Source organism: Microcaecilia unicolor, chromosome 4 (genome assembly GCF_901765095.1).
Source record: "Microcaecilia unicolor chromosome 4, aMicUni1.1, whole genome shotgun sequence".
In the NCBI taxonomy this organism is placed as follows: Eukaryota; Metazoa; Chordata; class Amphibia; order Gymnophiona; family Siphonopidae; genus Microcaecilia; species Microcaecilia unicolor.
In genome coordinates this window covers 326,825,651-326,844,630 of record NC_044034.1, presented here as the reverse complement: position 1 = coordinate 326,844,630, position 18,980 = coordinate 326,825,651, and the positions used below count along the sequence as shown (strand labels likewise).

The window sequence follows — 18,980 nt, the reverse complement described above, 5'->3', positions numbered from 1 at the left end:
GAGTAGCCATGGTAAATGTGTCTGATAGTATAATAGTAATGAGGACTTTCACCCAAGGATTCAGGATTGTAAGTCCAAGAATTCAACAAGGGAGAAATTTTAACAAGGGCTCCAGAACTAGGAACAGGGCAGAAGAAAAATCTTTGGAAAATCCCAGGAGGAAAATGTGCAGTTACATACACATACATGCACACAAAGATGTATGCACATATAAACACACAGATGTACACAGACACACACACATATGCACACAGATGTACACAGACATATACACACACACACTCACAAAGTTCTATGCGCACACATGTACACACAGATGTATGCACACACATATGAACACAAACACAGATGTACACAGACATACACACACACACACAGATGTACACATACACATATGCATACAAACACACAGATGTAGAAAGACATACATACACACATAAAGATGTATGCATACACACACATATGCACATATAAACACACAGATGTACATAGACATGCATACACACACAAAGATGTATGCTTACACATATATATGCACACATACACACAGATGTACACACACACAGATGTAGAAACACACACACATAAAGATGTATGCACACACAAACACACACACACATGCACACATTAACACACAGATGTACACAGACATACACACACACACACACACAGATGTACACATACATACTGTACATATATAAACACACGCACACTGCAATGCTTTTACTGGTCAATATTCAAAATGATTTAATGAGCCAGAAACGACCACTGACCGGTTAAATCGCTTGCTTGGAGCTACCCCACTCATTTTCAGTGGCTAACTGGTCATCACTGCTGAAAATTACTGGTTAGTGCCTAAGTGAAAGACGGTTACTTTGGGGGCGTTCCGGGAGGCAGAGTTGGCACTTGGCCAGTTAAATAATGATATTCAGCACGACTAGCTAGGATATCTGCATAAATGAGACATATAAAACACAGTCCTATCTTTATGTGGCAACCAGTTGCCAGTTCAGTTCTGAATATCGACTTAACTGGCCATGTGTTAGCCAGTACTGCATAAACCGGATATTCAGTGGTGAAGCCCAGACATGGCCCTGCATTGAATATCCGGGAATAACGCCAGCGGTGGTCAACAAAACACTCACCCCCACAGGCTGAATATTTATTTTATCTCGCCATCCTCTCTTTCATGCTTTTTATTCTGACGATTGAGAGGGGATATGATAGAAGTTTATAAAATTATGAGTTGGATGGAACAGATGAAAAGGAAATGGTTGTTTAACCTGTCAAACCACAAAAACAAGAGGACAAGCCATGAAACTAATGACCAGCACATCAAAAGTTACGTAATAATGTAGTGCATAACTCAGCTGTAGAATCTGTTGCCAGAGGATGTGATTAAGGCAACCAACATGGCGAATACCATGATTCAAAAGAGGTTTGGACAAGTCCCTGGAGGAAAAGTCCATTAAAAAATTGGGAGAGCCACGGTTCATCCCTGGAATGGATCTACTTTTGGGGATCTGCCGGGTACTATCAAGCCCTAAAAACACTGCCATTTTCAGTTGTTAGGCCAACTCATTAGGGTTACTCAGTTCCTGCCTGAGCTTTCTGTTCTCCTACATATACAACTTCTAATGCCCCTACTGTTTTTCCTGCTTCTCCTACTTTCTATTATTTAAAAAGAGTTCCTTTCCTTTTTTTCTGATTTTGAATTTGTAAATCACCTTGCTATTTAATAGAAAATGCAATACATTAAGCTCAATAAACCATAAACCCGGACTGGCCACTGTTGAAGATAGGATGCTGGGTCCAGTAGACCCTGGTTTACCTCAGCTTGGCTTTCCTTATATTCTTATGTGCTTTGCTTTGTTCCCCCACACAGGGCCGGCTCAAGGGATAGTAGTGCTCTGAGCCAATTCGGTTTGGTGGTGCCCCCCCCCCCCCCCCCCAACCATCACATCACTTCTGGTATCTTTTCCCTCCCCCCTCCCCACTGGTTCAGCATCTCTTCCTCCCTTGAGTCGGTATCTCCCCCAACTCCAGCCAGTCTCTCTTTCCCCCTTCTCTGTCTTCCTTCCTGTGGATCCAGCACGTCTCCCTCACGTCTCTCACTCTTCAATGGTCCTGTAAAGTGTACTGTATGTCGGTCACTAGTGGCAGCAGCACGACAGGCCAGCTTCTGGGTTTTCCCTCTGCCGTGTCCCACCCACAGGAAGTTGCATCACAGTAAGCTGGATGTGGCAGAGGAAAGACCCAGGGGCCGGCTGAAAGCAGCATGTCATGGTGCTGCTTCTGCTGCCAACTGACCTAAACTTTATAGGACCGCTGGAGAGAGACCTGAGGGAGCAGTGCTGGACCCACAGAGAGGGGGAAGAGAGAAGGGGGGGGGGGGAGACCAGAACAGGAGGGGGAAGAAAAGGCTTATCTGTAGACCAGGTGGTGAGAGGCTGGGTATTTTGGTGCCCTTAATTGCTAGCACCCTGGGCCATAGCCACACCTGGTCCAATGGTTAAGCTGGTCCTGCTCTCATATTTCCTTTCAACTGTCTTCTGTTCTTTCAAAACTGATGATTGAATCATACTATTGCTGTATTGCCTCGTAAAACTTAATGTATGTGCTTTTCAAAACAGCGTTATTCAGCGCTGCTGAGTTATACATTCAAATCATGACACCAGTGATGTGGTCAGGATTTGGAGTGTTAGCCGAGCAGTGAATTTTACAAGTCCGGATGCTGCAAGTAAGGACAAGAGAGCTTTCAGGCACTAAAGAGAGATGGTAAGAGCAGAAACCACACAGCTAGAGCAATCTTTTGATTACCTGAGTGGTGCAGAATCACCATAAAGCCTGAACCAGGGAAACCTGTTATTCTGCAGGACTGGAAGCCTTTGAATAGCTTTCCAGTTGGGAGCAAGGTGAGGTTTACTTCTCCTTCCCTTTGTGTAGCTGGTAAAAGGCCTCTGCAGTTTACATTAAGATATAAAAGATGTGTCATTCTTCCCATCAGCTCTTGGAGAAGAAACAGTAATAATATAGTAAACAGAAATGGTGCTTGAATTTGCCCCCAAATAAAGCAGAGTTTTTTTCAAAGAAAGCCAATGCCGTTATCTATTGAAGGACACTACAAATGCTTGCCCTCTAAAATATTTGCTGACCTAATACAGGCACTATCCTTGTAGTAAAGCTACCTTAGGTCTAGTCGATGTTACGTTTACCCACCCAGTTTACTGTACTGGAGCAGCTGGGATTAATTTTGACTGCATTCTGATGTAATGACACAATGGATGGCGATTTCCTCGTTTCTTGTTGATAACACTTCAGTACCTACCTGCCACTGGAATTGAGCATTGTCTGTCCCAGCATTGTCAGAAAGCAGCAGCTCTTTCAGCTCCGTTTTGTCTCCCTGCCATAAAGTTTAACCGCCAGCACACTTAAGTCTGGAGCTATATTTATATCTGCTATTCATCTAATGCCTGAGGTTCCACTTGACTCTACACAATTTCATGTTTTACAGAGAATGTCTTCTTGGAGTAAGCTACTCACTAGGAGTGCTCCAAAGCCTCACGTTCCACTATGTCCTTGGGCCCGAGAACTGAATACTTGTGTCTCCCGAGATCAGGTGCCCAGACGCACCAAAAGTCTGGTAAAGCATCGATTGCTATTTCCACCTTGTTAAAAATTACGAGTTGGAAATAGCAAAGGATGCTCAAAAGAAACAGGATGCAAATGAGCTGTTCGCAAAAATAGTTACCAGCTTGGTGGAGGGGGGGGAGGGGGAAGCCAATCAGTCACCTGAGCATGCGCAGAACAGACAAGCGTGGTTGCTCTGCGCATGTTACAGACATCTTTCATACATGCATACAAGCTGCATGTATGAAAGCAGTGTGTAGCTTTTTTTTGTTTACAAACTTTTTTTTATTGCCGCCTGCTGTCTCCTCTGTAGCACTCACTTTCCTGCAGCCAGACCTGCCTGATTTTATCTGACCCTCTGCAGCAGTACAGCCAGAGAGTCGGTGTCCACTCTGCAAGGCTGCAAAGTGTGTGTGGGGGGCTCTCGCCTCACCCTATGCTTGGAATAAACTTCCTGAGCCCTTACGCCAAGCCCCCTCCCTGCCCATCTTCAAATCCTTGCTCAAAGCCCACCTCTTCAATGTCGCCTTCGGTACCTAACCTTTATACCTCTATTCAGGAAATCTAGACTGCCCAATTTGACTGCCCCTATTTGACTGACTGTACATTTGTCCTTTAGATTGTAAGCTCCTTGAGCAGGGACTGTCCTTCTATGTTAACTGTACAGCGCTGCGTAACCCTAGTAGCGCTTTAGAAATGTTAAGTAGTAGAGAAGCTGCAGCTCTCCTCAGCCATCCAGACTGCTGTTATTAGCTGTAATGGGAAGAAAACAGCCGTACCGGCAGCTCCTGAACACCTGTAAACATTTAATCCTAAAGATAGGCAGTCCTTGCTGTGCATTGCTAGGAAAACGACTGTGCATTACTCGGAATGCACATTCGAAAAGCTCATTACAATAACTTTGCATAAAATTATCGTTAGATTTTTCCATGACAGGAAAAGAGCCCGCAGAACCCCTTTGTGCATGTCTCGCTGAACTCTGTGCTTGCTTAACCAGCTACAACCAGTATAAAAAGCACGTTGCTGGCACGTTAAGTTTTGTGCATCTGGGCCAGAGCCACATACCATCAGCTTTGTGAGCCATGAGGAGCCACATGTGGCCCCCCTAACTGTAGGATCCAGAATAAGCTTATATGGACTTTGTTTGAATCCTTGTTTTGCCTGTAAGCTATAGGAAGAGCCAGATGGGGGGAGGGGCAATTATATAAAACTAGCACAAATTTGGGCACTGAGAGTGAATTCTGTAATGGCATCTGGGCACCCAGATTCCATTGTAGAACAGAGCATAAGTTAGCGTTTCTATGCCAGCATTTATCCCTGATTCTATAAAAGTCTCCAAAAATTGTGTGCATAAATTTGGACGTATGCCCAATTTGTGCACACAGTTTTATTAAATAATGAGCTAATTAGCATAATTGGCTTTTAAACAAACAATTATTGGCACTAATTAGATTTAATTGGAGTATATGTGTGTAAATTTAGGCACGAGAAAGGGGGCGCAGAAATAAGAGTGTCATGAGTGGAACGGGGGCGTTCATAAGTACATAAATGTTGCCATACTGGGACAGACCAAAGGTCCATCAAGCCCAGCATCCTGTTTCCAACAGTGGCCAATGCAGATCACAAATAACCTGGCAAGATCCCAAAAAAGTACAATACAATTTATGCTGCTTATCCCAGAAATAAGCAGTGGGTTTTCCCCCAAGTCCATTTTAATACTGGTCTATGGACTTTTCCTTTAGGAAGCCGTCCAAACCTTTTTTTAAACCCCGCTAAGCTAACCGCCTTTACCACATTCTCCGGCAACGAATTCCATCTTACATCTACGTACGTTGTTATAGAATGAGGAAGGATACACGCCTAATTTAGACATGTACATGTGCACCATGTTATTTGGTGGAAATGGCCATGCCTAAAGTTAGGCGTGAATCCCGGGCATAAGTATTATTCTATAGACCACGCCTAACTTTAAGCGGCGTTTATAGAATGGTGCTTTTTCAGTGTCTTATATAGAATTAACTCAGCGCATAACTTAAAGCATTCTATAAATTATGCATGCAAATATGGGACCCTCCCCTGCCTCATCCATGCTCCGCCCATATGTACGCCCCCTTGCAATTGCATTTTATGCTGTTTGCATACTAAGCTTGCAGAATACTGCTTGCACCCAACTGGAGCTTACATACATGAATGTTATATTCACTTGTATAAGTGCTTGCATTCCATAATCTTAGCTCACAAATGGCGCTTACATTTAGGTGTCTTAAAAATGTAAATTATTGCAGTGAAAAACATACAACTTTATATGAAAATAACTGCCCACTCTTAGCTAATGTCTGCAAAAAATGTATTTTGGTGGGGGAGGGGAAATTATTTTGGAAGGAGAAGAGTTTAAAAAAAAACTCTCCTTTTTTGTAACCTATAAAGGCATATATTTTTTTTTTTAACGCAGGATGTTCAATTACAGAGGCTAAAAAGTACAAAGCACCACATCATGCAAGACAATAATTATAAAACAACCACTTCAAGATAAATTGCACCTGCACTCAAAAACCACTAAAATCAAATACACCAAAATGATTAGCTCTGATGGTCCATTGAAATCATTTCACAGTCTGATTTTTGAATGCAAGTGCAGGTTGATTAGGTGGTTGTTTTACTCTTATCAGGGCTAACATAGTAACACAGTGCACCAAGACATGGTACTGTTCTGAGGAATGAACAACAATAAAAGCAGAATGCGATTCTTACAGAAAACACACACACACATAGCTTGTTCCCGGAATCCTCCACTGCAGTTAGGTGAAGAGTCTCTCTCTTGCTTAGAAATGATTTGCATTTTTCCCCATCTGCCAACAGCCTAATTATAATAAGAATCAAAATAATAACATTTCCCGACTACGTTAAGCACTCATCGCTCTGCTCCGCTTTGTCCTATCATATTGCCTTTTCCATCATTCTTCTCGGCTGAGCGAACGTTTGCAATAGAAAGCGATGATGATGGTGCTGGGAAAGTGCTAATTATGGTTGCCTGACTGTTATTACTTTTAATGCCACATGCACTCTTCCTGCTATCAGTGCTGTTAACTGACAACAAGCATTAATGCTTGTACAGGAGTTACTTAGCTAGAGCAGTGCCGGGGCCGATGGATAAATATGACCACACTGGAAAGCAGTATTGGACCTGCTACAGACGTGAACCTTGTGGCAAATAAATAAAAATGTCATGGGGGGACGGGGACGGGGGGGACGACGACAACAGAGGAGATGAGTATCAACTGTTTCAACCTACTGATTTGGGCTGAAATGTAGCAATCTGCATGTTCTAGTCATTTCAGATATTTAAACAGTGATAAAATTGAGTAGGCAGGGAAGGGTTCGCTTTCCCTGTTTGATCAGACCCTCACACCACTACACATCTCAGTGCATGACAGGGGCGTAGTTACGGGGGGCCACGGGGGCCTGGGCCCCTGTAAATTTCATCCAGGCCCCTGGTTTTGCTGGTGGGGGTCCCCAACCCCCACCAGCCGAAGCTTTCTTCAGTGCGGTATCTGGCACAGCCACATTCGCTGCCTGCCCCTGCTCTTATTTCTTCTTGCTCCTCTTGTGCACGCTGACGCTCAGCGGTCTCCGGTGCAGCCGCGTTCGCTGCCTGCCCCCTGCTCTTCTTTCTTCTTGCTCCTCTTGTGCACACTGATGCTGAGCGTCAGCAGGCACAGGAGGAGCAAGAAGAAAGAAGAGCAGGGGGCAGGCAGCGAATGCGGCTGCGCCAGAGACCGCGCTGAAGAATGCTTCGGCTGGTGGGGATTGTGGACCCCCGCCAGCAAAGGTATTTGTTTTTGAGGGGGCGAGGTAAGGCAGTGGTGGGGGGGGGGGGTGTGAGGTGTGGGCAAGGAGAGGCGTGCCCTCAACCTCAGGCTCTGGCCCCCTCCCACCGTGAGGTCTGGCTACGCCCCTGGTGCATGACTTCAGTTTTGAATTGGAAAACATCTTTAATGAGGTGGGAAAAAAAGAAGTAGAGGGTTGGTTCTCGGCAAGGCAGTTCGAAGGGGTGGGCTAGCAAAGGGACTGTCCTGAGTGCTCAGTCAGGGAGTGATGCGGCCACACTGCCTTTTGGAATCAGTCTGTAATCTGGAAAAAGGATGAGAGTCATTGAAATCAACCTCTTCCCAAGGCACTGTTTTGTCCAGCCAGGCTGGTTTTCAGGACATTCATAGTGTATGTGTGTGTGCTAGAGATTTGCATATACGTTAGGGGGGAAATTTTCTATAGATCACCTAAAGCTAGGTACTGGGATGATGTTGTGTGCTAACCCCCTAATTCTATAAAAGTCGCCCCTACCAGGTCCATGCTCCCCTTCAAGTTTCATGCTCTGGATTTTGCATGAACAATTTATAGAATACCAACTAATGCCAGTTATGTATGCAATTGCATCAGTTTAGAACAATTATAGCCAATAATTGGTCATTAATGCCAATTAGCAATGAATTATCAAAAAAAGTTATGTGAACAAATACACTATTCTATAATTTGTACATGCATCATTGAGTGTTAGGTATAAATTATAGAATGCTATCATTTATATGGAAATTTTGGCGACCTAGGCATGAGAATTCTCACCAGTTTTATGAATTCTCACCAGTGTTCACATTTAAAATATAGGCACATATTTTTCTTTATAGAATAGACTCCAAATAGATGTCTAAAAATAGGTTCTCTGTTATAGAATTACTCCCATATATCCCAGGCATATTCATTTCAGACATCCCAAAAACCACACTGGATGAGCAGGTCTGGAAGACTTGTTTCAGAGCCACTGAACATGGCAACCTAGGGTGACTCCATGTTTCTGCCCAAAAGTACACGACAAGGAATAAGCAGGCAGAGACCTTCAGAGTGGAAGAGTAGCCTATTGGTAAGCTGAGAGGCAGTGAAGCCAGGGTTCAAATCTCCCTCAATGAAGGGTTCCTCGTGACCTTGAGCAAGTCACTTAACCCTCCATTTCCTCAAGTTCAAACTTGCTAGTCCTCTTGGAAAATGCCTAGTTTACCTGAATGTAACTCACCTTGAGCTGTTACAGAAAAGATGCGAGGTACATCTAGATAATAAAATAGTGTTGGAAGTTTCCATCACATGTAGTTTTATTCTACCATAGTGATTACAGATGGGAAAACCATGCTTTTACCTCCTGAGATCAGGATTAAAAACCATGGATGGACATTTCTAAAGCTTTTTTGCCCTCCTATGCACAATGCACTGAATTCTCTCATCCTTCCAGTTCTGACCAGGGATTGTGCTCTTTTCTTTACGTGTCACAGGAAATCCCCTTCTCCCGCGTGTGGTGCAGTAACCAGCAGCCATTGCACTGTGCCTTCTCCCTGGAGCGCTACACCCCTGCCACTACACAGCTGTCCTGCAAGATCTGTGCACGGCAGGTCAAAGGTCACGAGCAAATTCTCCAGGTGGAAACATCCGTCATAGAGGTAGGTCATGCGTTTCCAAAGCTCCTCTGTGTTGTGTTATAATGAGGAAATTGAGGGCAATACACAATTATTTTGAGACTGTGAAGTTCAGACTACCAGTGTAGGCACTGATCCGATCTAGGATAGATTACTGTAACGTTATTTATGATGGATGTTCAAAAACTTTGATTAAACGTTTGCAACTTATTCAGAATACAATGACACGATTAATCTATTTGGCTGGTTGGTTCGATTCAGTTACTCCGTTGCGAAGAGAATTGCATTGGCTCCCTGTGGATGCCAGGGTACAGTTTAAACTTTGTACTATCATTTTTAGAATCAGGTATGGTGATGCAACTGGGTCACATTTCCACATTATGGTTACGCTGGTAGAACTCGATTATCAGATTCTATGTTTTCCTCTAGTAAGGTAGATCAAATTACGGAGACTATTAGATTCTTCTCTCTGTTACCAAGCTGTTTTGGTGTGGAATTCGCCACCACTGCAGATTCGTGCACTCACAAACTATCTGGTTTTATCGAAAGACCCTTAAAACTAAAAATAATGAGTGAAGTGGTAGACGTGAATCGCTTGTTTACTCTTTCCAAAAATACTAGGACTAGAGGGCACGCAATGAAGCTACAAAGTAGTAAATGTTAAACGAATTGGAGAAAATATTTCTGCACTCAATGTGTAATTAAACTCTGGAATTCGTTGCCAGAGAATGTAGTAAAAGCAGTTAGCTTAGTGGTGTTTAAAAAAGGTTTGTATGGCTTCCTAAAGGAAAAGTCCATAGACCTTTATTAAAATGGACCTGGGGAAAATCCACTGCTTATTTCTAGAATAAGCAGCATAAAATGTATTGTTGTTCTGGGATCTTGCCAGGTACTTGTGACTTGCATTGGCCACTGCTGGAAACAGGATGCTGGGCTTAATTGACCTTCGGTCTGTCCCAGTATGGCAATACTTATAACTTTGTTATTCAACAAATATGTGCTATTTAAGAGCTAGTTAGTATGAGGGTTGTAGTTTGTAATTTAAAATCTTTGTTACTTAGTACATTATATTACTTTAGAACTAAATAGTATAAGGCTGGTAGATTAAGGCTCCTGGATAATTGTTTCCAATTTTGTTTAATTTGTAATCTGCACTGAACTAATTATTGGTGTGTGCAGAACAGAAGACTTGTATAACATAACATAGCCGAAGAACAGGGACAGAGCACCTACATTTATGCATTACTTGAGTTCAAGTGTACAGAATACTGTCACTGTAAGTATACACGCATGCGCATAAGTGACAGGAAAAAGATAAGTACTATTCTGTAAGGACATGCATAAGTCACATAGGTGGAAATTCTATAACCGTGTGCAAAACGTTTCACTCAGCATGCAACGTTGTGCGGTCAAGTTACGGAATGAGGTTAGTTGCTCGTAACATAATAAATAATGAGCTGATAATAGTTATAGGGTACATCTAGTTATGTGTTTAACTGCTAATGTTGGGTGCAAGCACTTACGCCAGCCTCTGAAGTGGCGTAACAGCTTGCGCCTAAGGTTAGGCGTGCCGATATGGATTTGTGCTAGTATTCTGTAACCACAGTTCTGCGTGCAACTGGCATTATAGAATTGACACTTACCCCCAGGTTCTATATATGGTGTTCAGATTTATGTGCCCAAATTTGTGTGCATACCCAAGATGCATGTGCAAATTAATTGAATAACAAGCTCTGAACCATCAATAATTAGGTGCTAATAACCAGTTGAGATTAACTGGTGGCCCATTAGAATTTGCGCACACATATGGCTATGTGCTCTTCTATAAGACATGTAACTCAAAAAGTGGGAGTGGCCATGGGCATATCAGGGACATTTTGAAAAGTTGCACGCGCAGTTATGGGAATACTGCCTCAACGTGCCTAACTGTGGATTTACACCAGGTTTCAGCAGGCGTAAGTTTAATGCCCAAAGTTAGGTACACACTCTAGCATACCTAGGATGGGGCGGTGGGGGGCGGTCCACCTGGGTGCCAGTAGAGAGGGGGTTGCACAGAGCAGGCGCAGGCAGTTGGCTCTGCCGGTCCCGTGCCCCAGAACAGGAAGTTGACATCTGAGAGGACAGAGCCTACAGTGCACGCCTGCTCCATGCATCCCCTTGCTTGGAGGATGGGGTTTGCACTGTCTGGGGTGGGGGTGTGTGCATGCTTTGTCTGGGGGGTGTTCTCTGCCCCACCCCAGGTGCCATATAAGTTAGGTATGCCACTGGGTACACATACCCTTTCAAGAATTTTGTATTTTAAGTCTCTTTTCACTAGGGTTCACAGTGCATACACCACATGATTTAGGCAACCCTCCTCTGAACCACTGCTATGCTACCTATATGTATATATTTTTTTTTTGTTACATTTGTACCCCGCGCGTTCCCACTCATGGCAGGCTCAATACGGCTTACATATTATATACAGGTACTTATTTGTACCTGGGGCAATGGAGGGTTAAGTGACTTGCCCAAAGTCACAAGGAGCTGCCTGAAGTGGGAATTGAACTCAGTTCCCTAGTTCCCCAGGACCAGAGTCCACCACCCTAACCACTAGGCCACTCCTCCAAAATTAGACAGAGTATCCAGGAGAGGTCTCTTACCTTATACTAATGATCCTATACTATCCTTTCTTTCTACTAGTTATGCCTCTCCTCATGCAACTTATCATCCCTCTGGCTCTGGCCATTGCATCGCTTTCCTACCTTGAGATCATCAAGTACGATCAGCTTAAGATCTTTCTCCCAAATGGTGCCCATCACCACCTCACCCATCATTCGCCACTCGTGTGGATTTTTGTCCCCAAATGCATGACTCATTTGCTGATAACCTCTTGACCATTCCTTGAGCTTTGCCCTCCTATCAGAAACTCTGAACTATCATATCTTAAATACAACCAGACTCAGGACTGATCCCAGTGTAGAGGATCACAGAATAATTACGCTAGAAGACGTGTACCTTCTAGAGAAGGCTATAAATATTTTGAGTGGGAGAAGAATAGAGAATGATGAATGCCATGGACCTAACCAAAAAAAAAAAGAAAGAAAGAAAGAAAATTGAACTGTACCACTTTTGCTAACTTTGACAATTGCAGTGGAGTGGTATTTAAAGTGCCGACAAGATAACAAGCATGACAGTCTGAAATGGAAGTGATGATCGTGCCAAAGATATCATTATTATTAAGTGTCAGTCTCTGCTGTTGCATCCTAGCCAAGTGCGAGCTCAGAATTACTGCTGAGAGCAGCTAAAGGCAGACATAGCCTGTCCCTGGTGATGCTGTGCTGTGTGAACTTTACACCGTGATCTTCCCCAGAACCTACACAGCCTCTCCCACCTACTGCTGCTATAGTTCACAATGTTCCTTTATGAACAGAATTTTTTTAGAAGAGAAATTGCTTCAGGAGGAATGCGTTGGGACTTATAAGAGCATCAGCATGATGGGATAGGTTGCTAGGTGCAGAATAAAGAGCTCAAGAAAACGGGACGATATTCAAAGCGATTTAAGTGGGAAGGAGAGGCTCCTGTCCTCTTAAGTCGTTCGGGGATGCCCAGCTGCCGATATTCAGCGGCACTTAACCAGGCTGTGCCACTAAATATTGGCTCTGACTAACCATCGAAAAAGTGGGCAGGTCAGGGGCAGTACTGGGGCAGCATTGAGAAGGAGCTGTCAGTTATGCGGGTGTCGGCAATATTCAGTGCCGGCAACCATATAGCTAGCCAGGCAAATTTAGGACAGCTCAAAAGCAGTCCTAAATTTTGGCCAGTTAGCTATGTGAGCCCTGGTTGAATATCAGCTGGGACCCACATAAAAAGTGCCCTGTGCTCCTGCCAATCTCACCCCCCCCATGACTCCTTGCATGACTAGCCCCCTCCTCCACAGGGAGGTCATGGCGAGGGTCAGGGGGTCTAAATTGGTGAGGAGGAGTGCACGAGTGGGGGCTGGGGATTGGCAGCAGCACAGGGCACTTTTTTTTTAATGTGGGCCCTGGCTGAATATTGGCTGGGACCCACATAGGCTCCGGCGACCATCCCCACCAAATTTATGGCCCTGTTTACTAAGTAGCGTTATAGGCGCATTAACATTTTTAACACACATTAACCATGCATGCGCATTAACCATGTATGTGCCTACAATATCCCTATAGGCACCTACATGGTTGGCGCGTACACTGTGTAGGCGCACTAAAAACACTAACGCGCCTTAGTAAACAGGGCCCTTAATGTTTAAAAAATGTGATAACATTTTATAGAACCAAGCAGTTCACAGTACAAAATACATAAAATACAAAATCAAGATAGGAAAGACCTATTAATATTCATTCAAGACCAGTGATTCCTTACTAAAGTCATCAACACTACAACTGTGTAAAACAGAGGTGCCAAATCCAATCCCATCCAAAACAAATATTAACCAGTGAAAGTTTGAGTAAATAAATAGGTTTTTAATGCAAATTTAAACCTTTTAAGATCTGCCTTCCCTGAACAACTCTAGTCTACTCATTCCATAAGGATGGAGCCAGGTCTCACTGAATGTTGGGGCCTAATCTAGCTGTTGACCAGGGCTGGTCTTAGGCTGAGGCGGCCGCATAGGGCTTCGTGCTTAAGGGGGCCCTGCGCGGCGCACCTCAACTCTGTCTCCTCCACTCCATCCCGCTCCCGCACTGGCGTTCACAGTCCGCTGCCAACCACCCGCAACCCAGACCCAGCCAGACTGCTCTGCTGTGCGTGAGCCGGCTGCCTGCCAGAGACTTGCAGCAGCCGGGCTCCAGCGCTCCCTGGCCCTACTCGCCCAGTCGCCGCACCGGACTGTACTTCTCCTCCTGAGTCTGCACCTCTGACCCCCCAGAGCCACGTGGCGTGATGGTCACGACGCATGCTGCGTGCGTGAGCGCCGCAGACTGTCTGCAGCAGAGCAGTAGATCCGTCCTGCTCGGCACTCCTGAGTGACAGACAGTTGTGGTCTGCCACTGATGATGCGGCCCACCCCCGCGACAACTTCCTTCTTCAAGGGCGGGCCGCGCGGGACGGGCAGAGAGAGTTGAGAGAGTTCCAGTTCCAGCTTGAGCTTCCAGCCGCAGCCAGTCAGAGACAGAGTGACAGACAGAGTCGGAGTCTTCTTGAGTCAGAGAGTTGTGGTATATATTTTAAAACAATTTTAATACCTTGGTGGTCTATATGTTTTTATATTGTACATTATATTTTACACATCACTTTATTTTATTGTATATCTTTTCATTTCATTTTTATTTTATTGCATATATCTATATTATTTTTGCTTATCAATGGGGTGGTGCTAGGGTGGGGCAGGGGCTGGGGCAGGGCTAGGATGGGGCCCCACCAAATTGGTTTGCACAGGGCCCCGCACTTGCTAAGACCGGCCCTGCCGTCGACAGTATGTGTTTAAAAAAAACAATGACTGCCACCAGCTAAATATCGACTGAATAGTATTCCTGGAGTCTGAACTTGCTACTGTAGGGTTTACAGAATAGACTGCTGAAGACTAGGAAGGGGATTTCTTTAGTAGCCCAATTACTAGAGATGCACATCTATTAACATGCATTCTAGTCTTTCAGGAACCTACAAAAAAGTGAGCACAAAATCGATTGTATGCATGTAAATCTGCAAATCTATGTGTACAGCTGATGTGCCTGTTTTAGAAAAAATTCTAACATTCTTAGGTTTTTAAAATTAAAACAAGCATGTAAAATGAACCAAAAACACCTCAAAATCAGGATAGAAATGGGAAAAATCTGAAAATGAGTCAAACATTTTTTTGGCTGTGCTTATCCCTTCCATTTACTAGTGTCAGACTGTCAAACTAGAATTCATAACTTAAACCGTGTGTCAATTTGGGCTTTCAGAATGTTTGCAATATGTTTTCCTCATGAAATCTTACCACTTGTTTAAGCGACGATTATTTTAATGTGGAACAGGTGTGGCAGCCCTTTGCAGATAGGATATATGGATGTATGGAGTAGCTTTCCAGAAGAGACAGTCTTATGTCATTTTGAATTCTCTAATGTAGCATTTCATATGTTTTACTGTAAGCCACTTAGGAATCTGAGGATTAGTGGTGTGAGCATAGTTTAAAATAAATATAAGGGCAGGTAGAATAAATGGACAGGGCCTAAGCATTTGCATAATCATGTGAAATTTAGAGGGGAGACTATAAATCAGTGGATAAAGACTGGCAGATGGCTGAGTTTAATGTACAAAAAAGCTATGGTATTCTACGAATAATGCGAAAAACACAAGGGAGTAGAGTACCTCTTCCAACCACGAAACACAGGAATCTTCAGTCCAAAACAAGGAGTTTATTGTAATATTTGCACCATTAAGACTTGACACAGTGCCGTGTTTTGCCCTTTCCTCCTGCGTCAGGAGTCTGTAAATGTGCAGCCTAATAAAGCATGAGACGGTTTTATCGCAACAAAGTGCATTCTTTGATTTAAGGCATAAACATTGCCTTTAACTTTGAAGAGTATATTGATTACTTCATACTTTATTAGGCTATACATCTGAAGAATCCTGTTTTTCGTGGTTGGAAGGGGCCATCATATACCTTACTCCCTTCTGTTTTTCCTGTGACTGATCGTAGGGGTGGCTTTGTTTCTTCACCTTTGGGTGGTTCCTCCACAGTCTACGAGTAGTGGCCATGGTTACTGCCTTAACAATAACGGTACAGTGGCATCCAGCTTTCAAGATGGCTGTGGTAACCTGTCCTGCACAGAGCAGTCATGGTAATAAGCATGGTATCAGTGGACATGCTTGGGATAAATATAGCGGGCAGTGGTAAGAACAGGGCTTAGAGAGTGCATTACACCGTTTTTGCTGTTTTAGATGTGCATTAGCGCCTAACACAGCTTAGAAAAAGGGCCCCATAATCAATTATGCATTAACCCTCAAAAAACAGCGCTGAAAAAAAATTCACTTGGACCGCTAGTCTAAATGGCACTCCAAATTGGGTGTCCTTTATAGAATCGCGTTGAAAGCCAATTTCCATGCCGAACATCAGGGGTGATTATTTACACCAACTGAAACCTGGTATAAATCCTGGCGCATAATTTAGGCATGGAGCCCCAGTATTCACTAATAGTGCGTGCATCTTTTGTGTCTGTCTGACCCACCCTTGCCCCTCCTATGGCCATGGCCTCTTTTGAGTTTTGCATGAAAAGATTTGTGTGCAAATCCAAATTGTTGCCAATTAATGACAATAATTGATTGTTAGCACCTAATTATTGGTGCTAATTAGCCAATTTAGTTGCATGCTCATATCAGGATAGTGCACAATTTTGCATGCAGAAATTTGCATGCCGTTTATAGAATCCAGGGGTAAGTGTGCATTTATATTATTGAATACTTGCTCTTATACATGTAACTGTGATAATTATATGCATAAATGCTAGTTGGGTCCTAAGCAGTGTTTTTTAACTGTAGTACACAACACACTAAATGAATAACTAGCTAATTAGTAACTTAACAAGCAATTATTGGCACTAATTAGATTTTAATTGGAATATATCTGTGTAAGTTTAGGCACGAGTTCCCCCCAAAAAAAGGGGTGCAGAAATGGAAGGGTCATGGGCGGAATGGGGCCTTCCTAAAATTAACTTCATGTAGTTATAGAATAAGGGGGAAATGCACGTAATTTAGGAATGAAGATTTGCACCACATTTCAGCAGAAGCAGTGCCTAACTTTAACCGTGGCTTATAGAATAGTGCTTTTTTTGGTGCCATATATAGAATTCTACTACTACTAATAATTTCTATAGCGCATGGCCTCATGATAAGAGTTATCTCACTGCGTGCACCACCACAGGCATTTGTACTGCAGTCACCGCATTACATATTCAGGGCTGTAGTGCAGGGACCCTGCACTATAGACCCAGGCATGTAACATGGCTACTGTGCATTAACTGCCTTCCCTGTGTGGTAAATGCAAAGCAGATGCTTGCCACGCCCCCTGCCTTTACTGCACTGGCTTCACGCTTACTGGCTATTAATTTGTATGGTTAATATGCAGTAAATGCAAAACTTCGTACAACGTAGTAAAAGGGCCACTTATGAATCAAATACACATGCACAAATGCCACTCCCTATGAATCACTTCCAATCCCAGCACAAAGGATATTCCTACACGCATAATGCATCTGTATGATGTGTTCCTTAGAAAGGTTACCATTTGCCATGATGCAATAAATGTGGTGGAGGTAGGGGAGTTTGGCACAGGGTGTAAAAAGAACCTAAAAGTCTTTCAATGATACTAGTTCATTATTAATTCTGAGAGTAAACCCTTCCTCTGGAAAGGAGTAGAGAGATGTGGTAGCTGTGTTACTCCACTTTTAAAGGTAATCAATAGAAATAAAACAAAATAAAACATGGAAAAGAAAATAAAATGATACCTTTTTTATTGCACATAACTTAATACATTTCTTGATTAGCTTTCGAAGGTTGCCCTTCTTCATCAGATTGGAAATAAGCAAATGTTGGTAGTTGACAGTATATATAAGTGAAACATCAAAGCATTTCAGTGACAGTCTAACAGGATAAGGGTGGGTTAGGTGAGAGACAGGGAGAGTCCGGTGAATGAGGGACAGGGAGTTATGCATGGAGATAAGAGGGTGACAAAGCAGTACAATTTTATGGTTTATAATGGGCTAGAAAACCTAGATCTTTGTTAAGTCCTGTCTGGTGGGTGTCAAAATATTTAATCGTTCTGACTTCAAAGGTCTTACGATCCTGTATTGTTTTAAAGTTCCCTTTTAGGATTCTTACAATAAAATCACTGGTACAGTGTTCTGTTTTTGTAAAGTGTTGCCCCACAGAGGTGACATCCTGGTTGGTACTAGCATTTTTCATATGGTGTCTGTGTAAATTAAATCTCTTCTTTAGTATCTGACTTGTTTCTCCAATGTAGCACCCTTCATCGCATTTTATACACTGAATGATATACACCACGTTGGAAGATGAGCATGTGAAAGATTCCTTAATGTTGAATATTTTTCCTTTGTGAATGACCGTGGGGTCCTGTGAAATGTTTTGGCATAGTTTGCAGCTGGATCTATTGCAAGGATGTGTGCCATTCTCTTCTTTTTGAGTCTGTGTTGGGAGTTTACTTCTTATTAGCTAGAAAGGAGGAAACCCTGCAGCCATTTCCCCCCTAAAATTGATTGGCAAACGCCATTCTACCCTCTTCTCCCCTACCTCATCTCTCAAGGTGAAGCAAAATACAAAGGGGCTGTTGGACTGCAGAAGACAACAGCTTGCTTGCTTCACAGTTCCCCTGAGGCAGCAGCCAGCAGCATTCCACAGTTGTACAGATAATAAAAGTCATTGTTCTCTTGTGGATTTAATTTGAACAATCAGAAAACTGTGATGCATCTTCAACAGTTCCATTACCTTTGGATTGATGCTTCAGGGAGATGGCGAAAGGCAGAGACAAATTATTTGACTAATCAGAAAGGGGGTGGAGTGGGGAGGGGGAAGAAGCGGAGAGAGCTATCATGAAGCAATGAACTTTTTTAATGAAATGAATATCGCCTGAGGGAGTCCAAAGAGAGAGATGAGAGAATCTCAAACGCTGTGGAGACGGGACCCGGCTCTTTGTTTGATGGAAAAGCAGCTCTAAGAGATAGGGTCCAAGTATGAAGCTGAAAGACTGGAGTAATATCAAGAAATGTTTCTTCATGGAAAGGGTGGTGAATATACGGAATGGCCTTCGAAGATGAGAAACAGTGGTTGAGTATGAGCTGAAAAACTCAGTGTAATAGAGATGTGCACAGGCTGAATATTTTTGATTTGTTTCTGGGCATTCCGTATTTTGAAGTGTTTTTACAGTCCATCTCACACATT

General features: G+C 43.3%; 1 protein-coding gene across 1 annotated transcript in view; it reads left to right on the top strand.

Moving 5' to 3' along the window:
• Positions 1–18,980, top strand: part of UNC5D (unc-5 netrin receptor D) — a 794,061-nt gene that overhangs the window by 748,304 nt on the left and 26,777 nt on the right. The window contains 1 exon segment of the mRNA XM_030201960.1: positions 8,949–9,113. Coding sequence (XP_030057820.1) covers positions 8,949–9,113 — 165 coding nt within the window.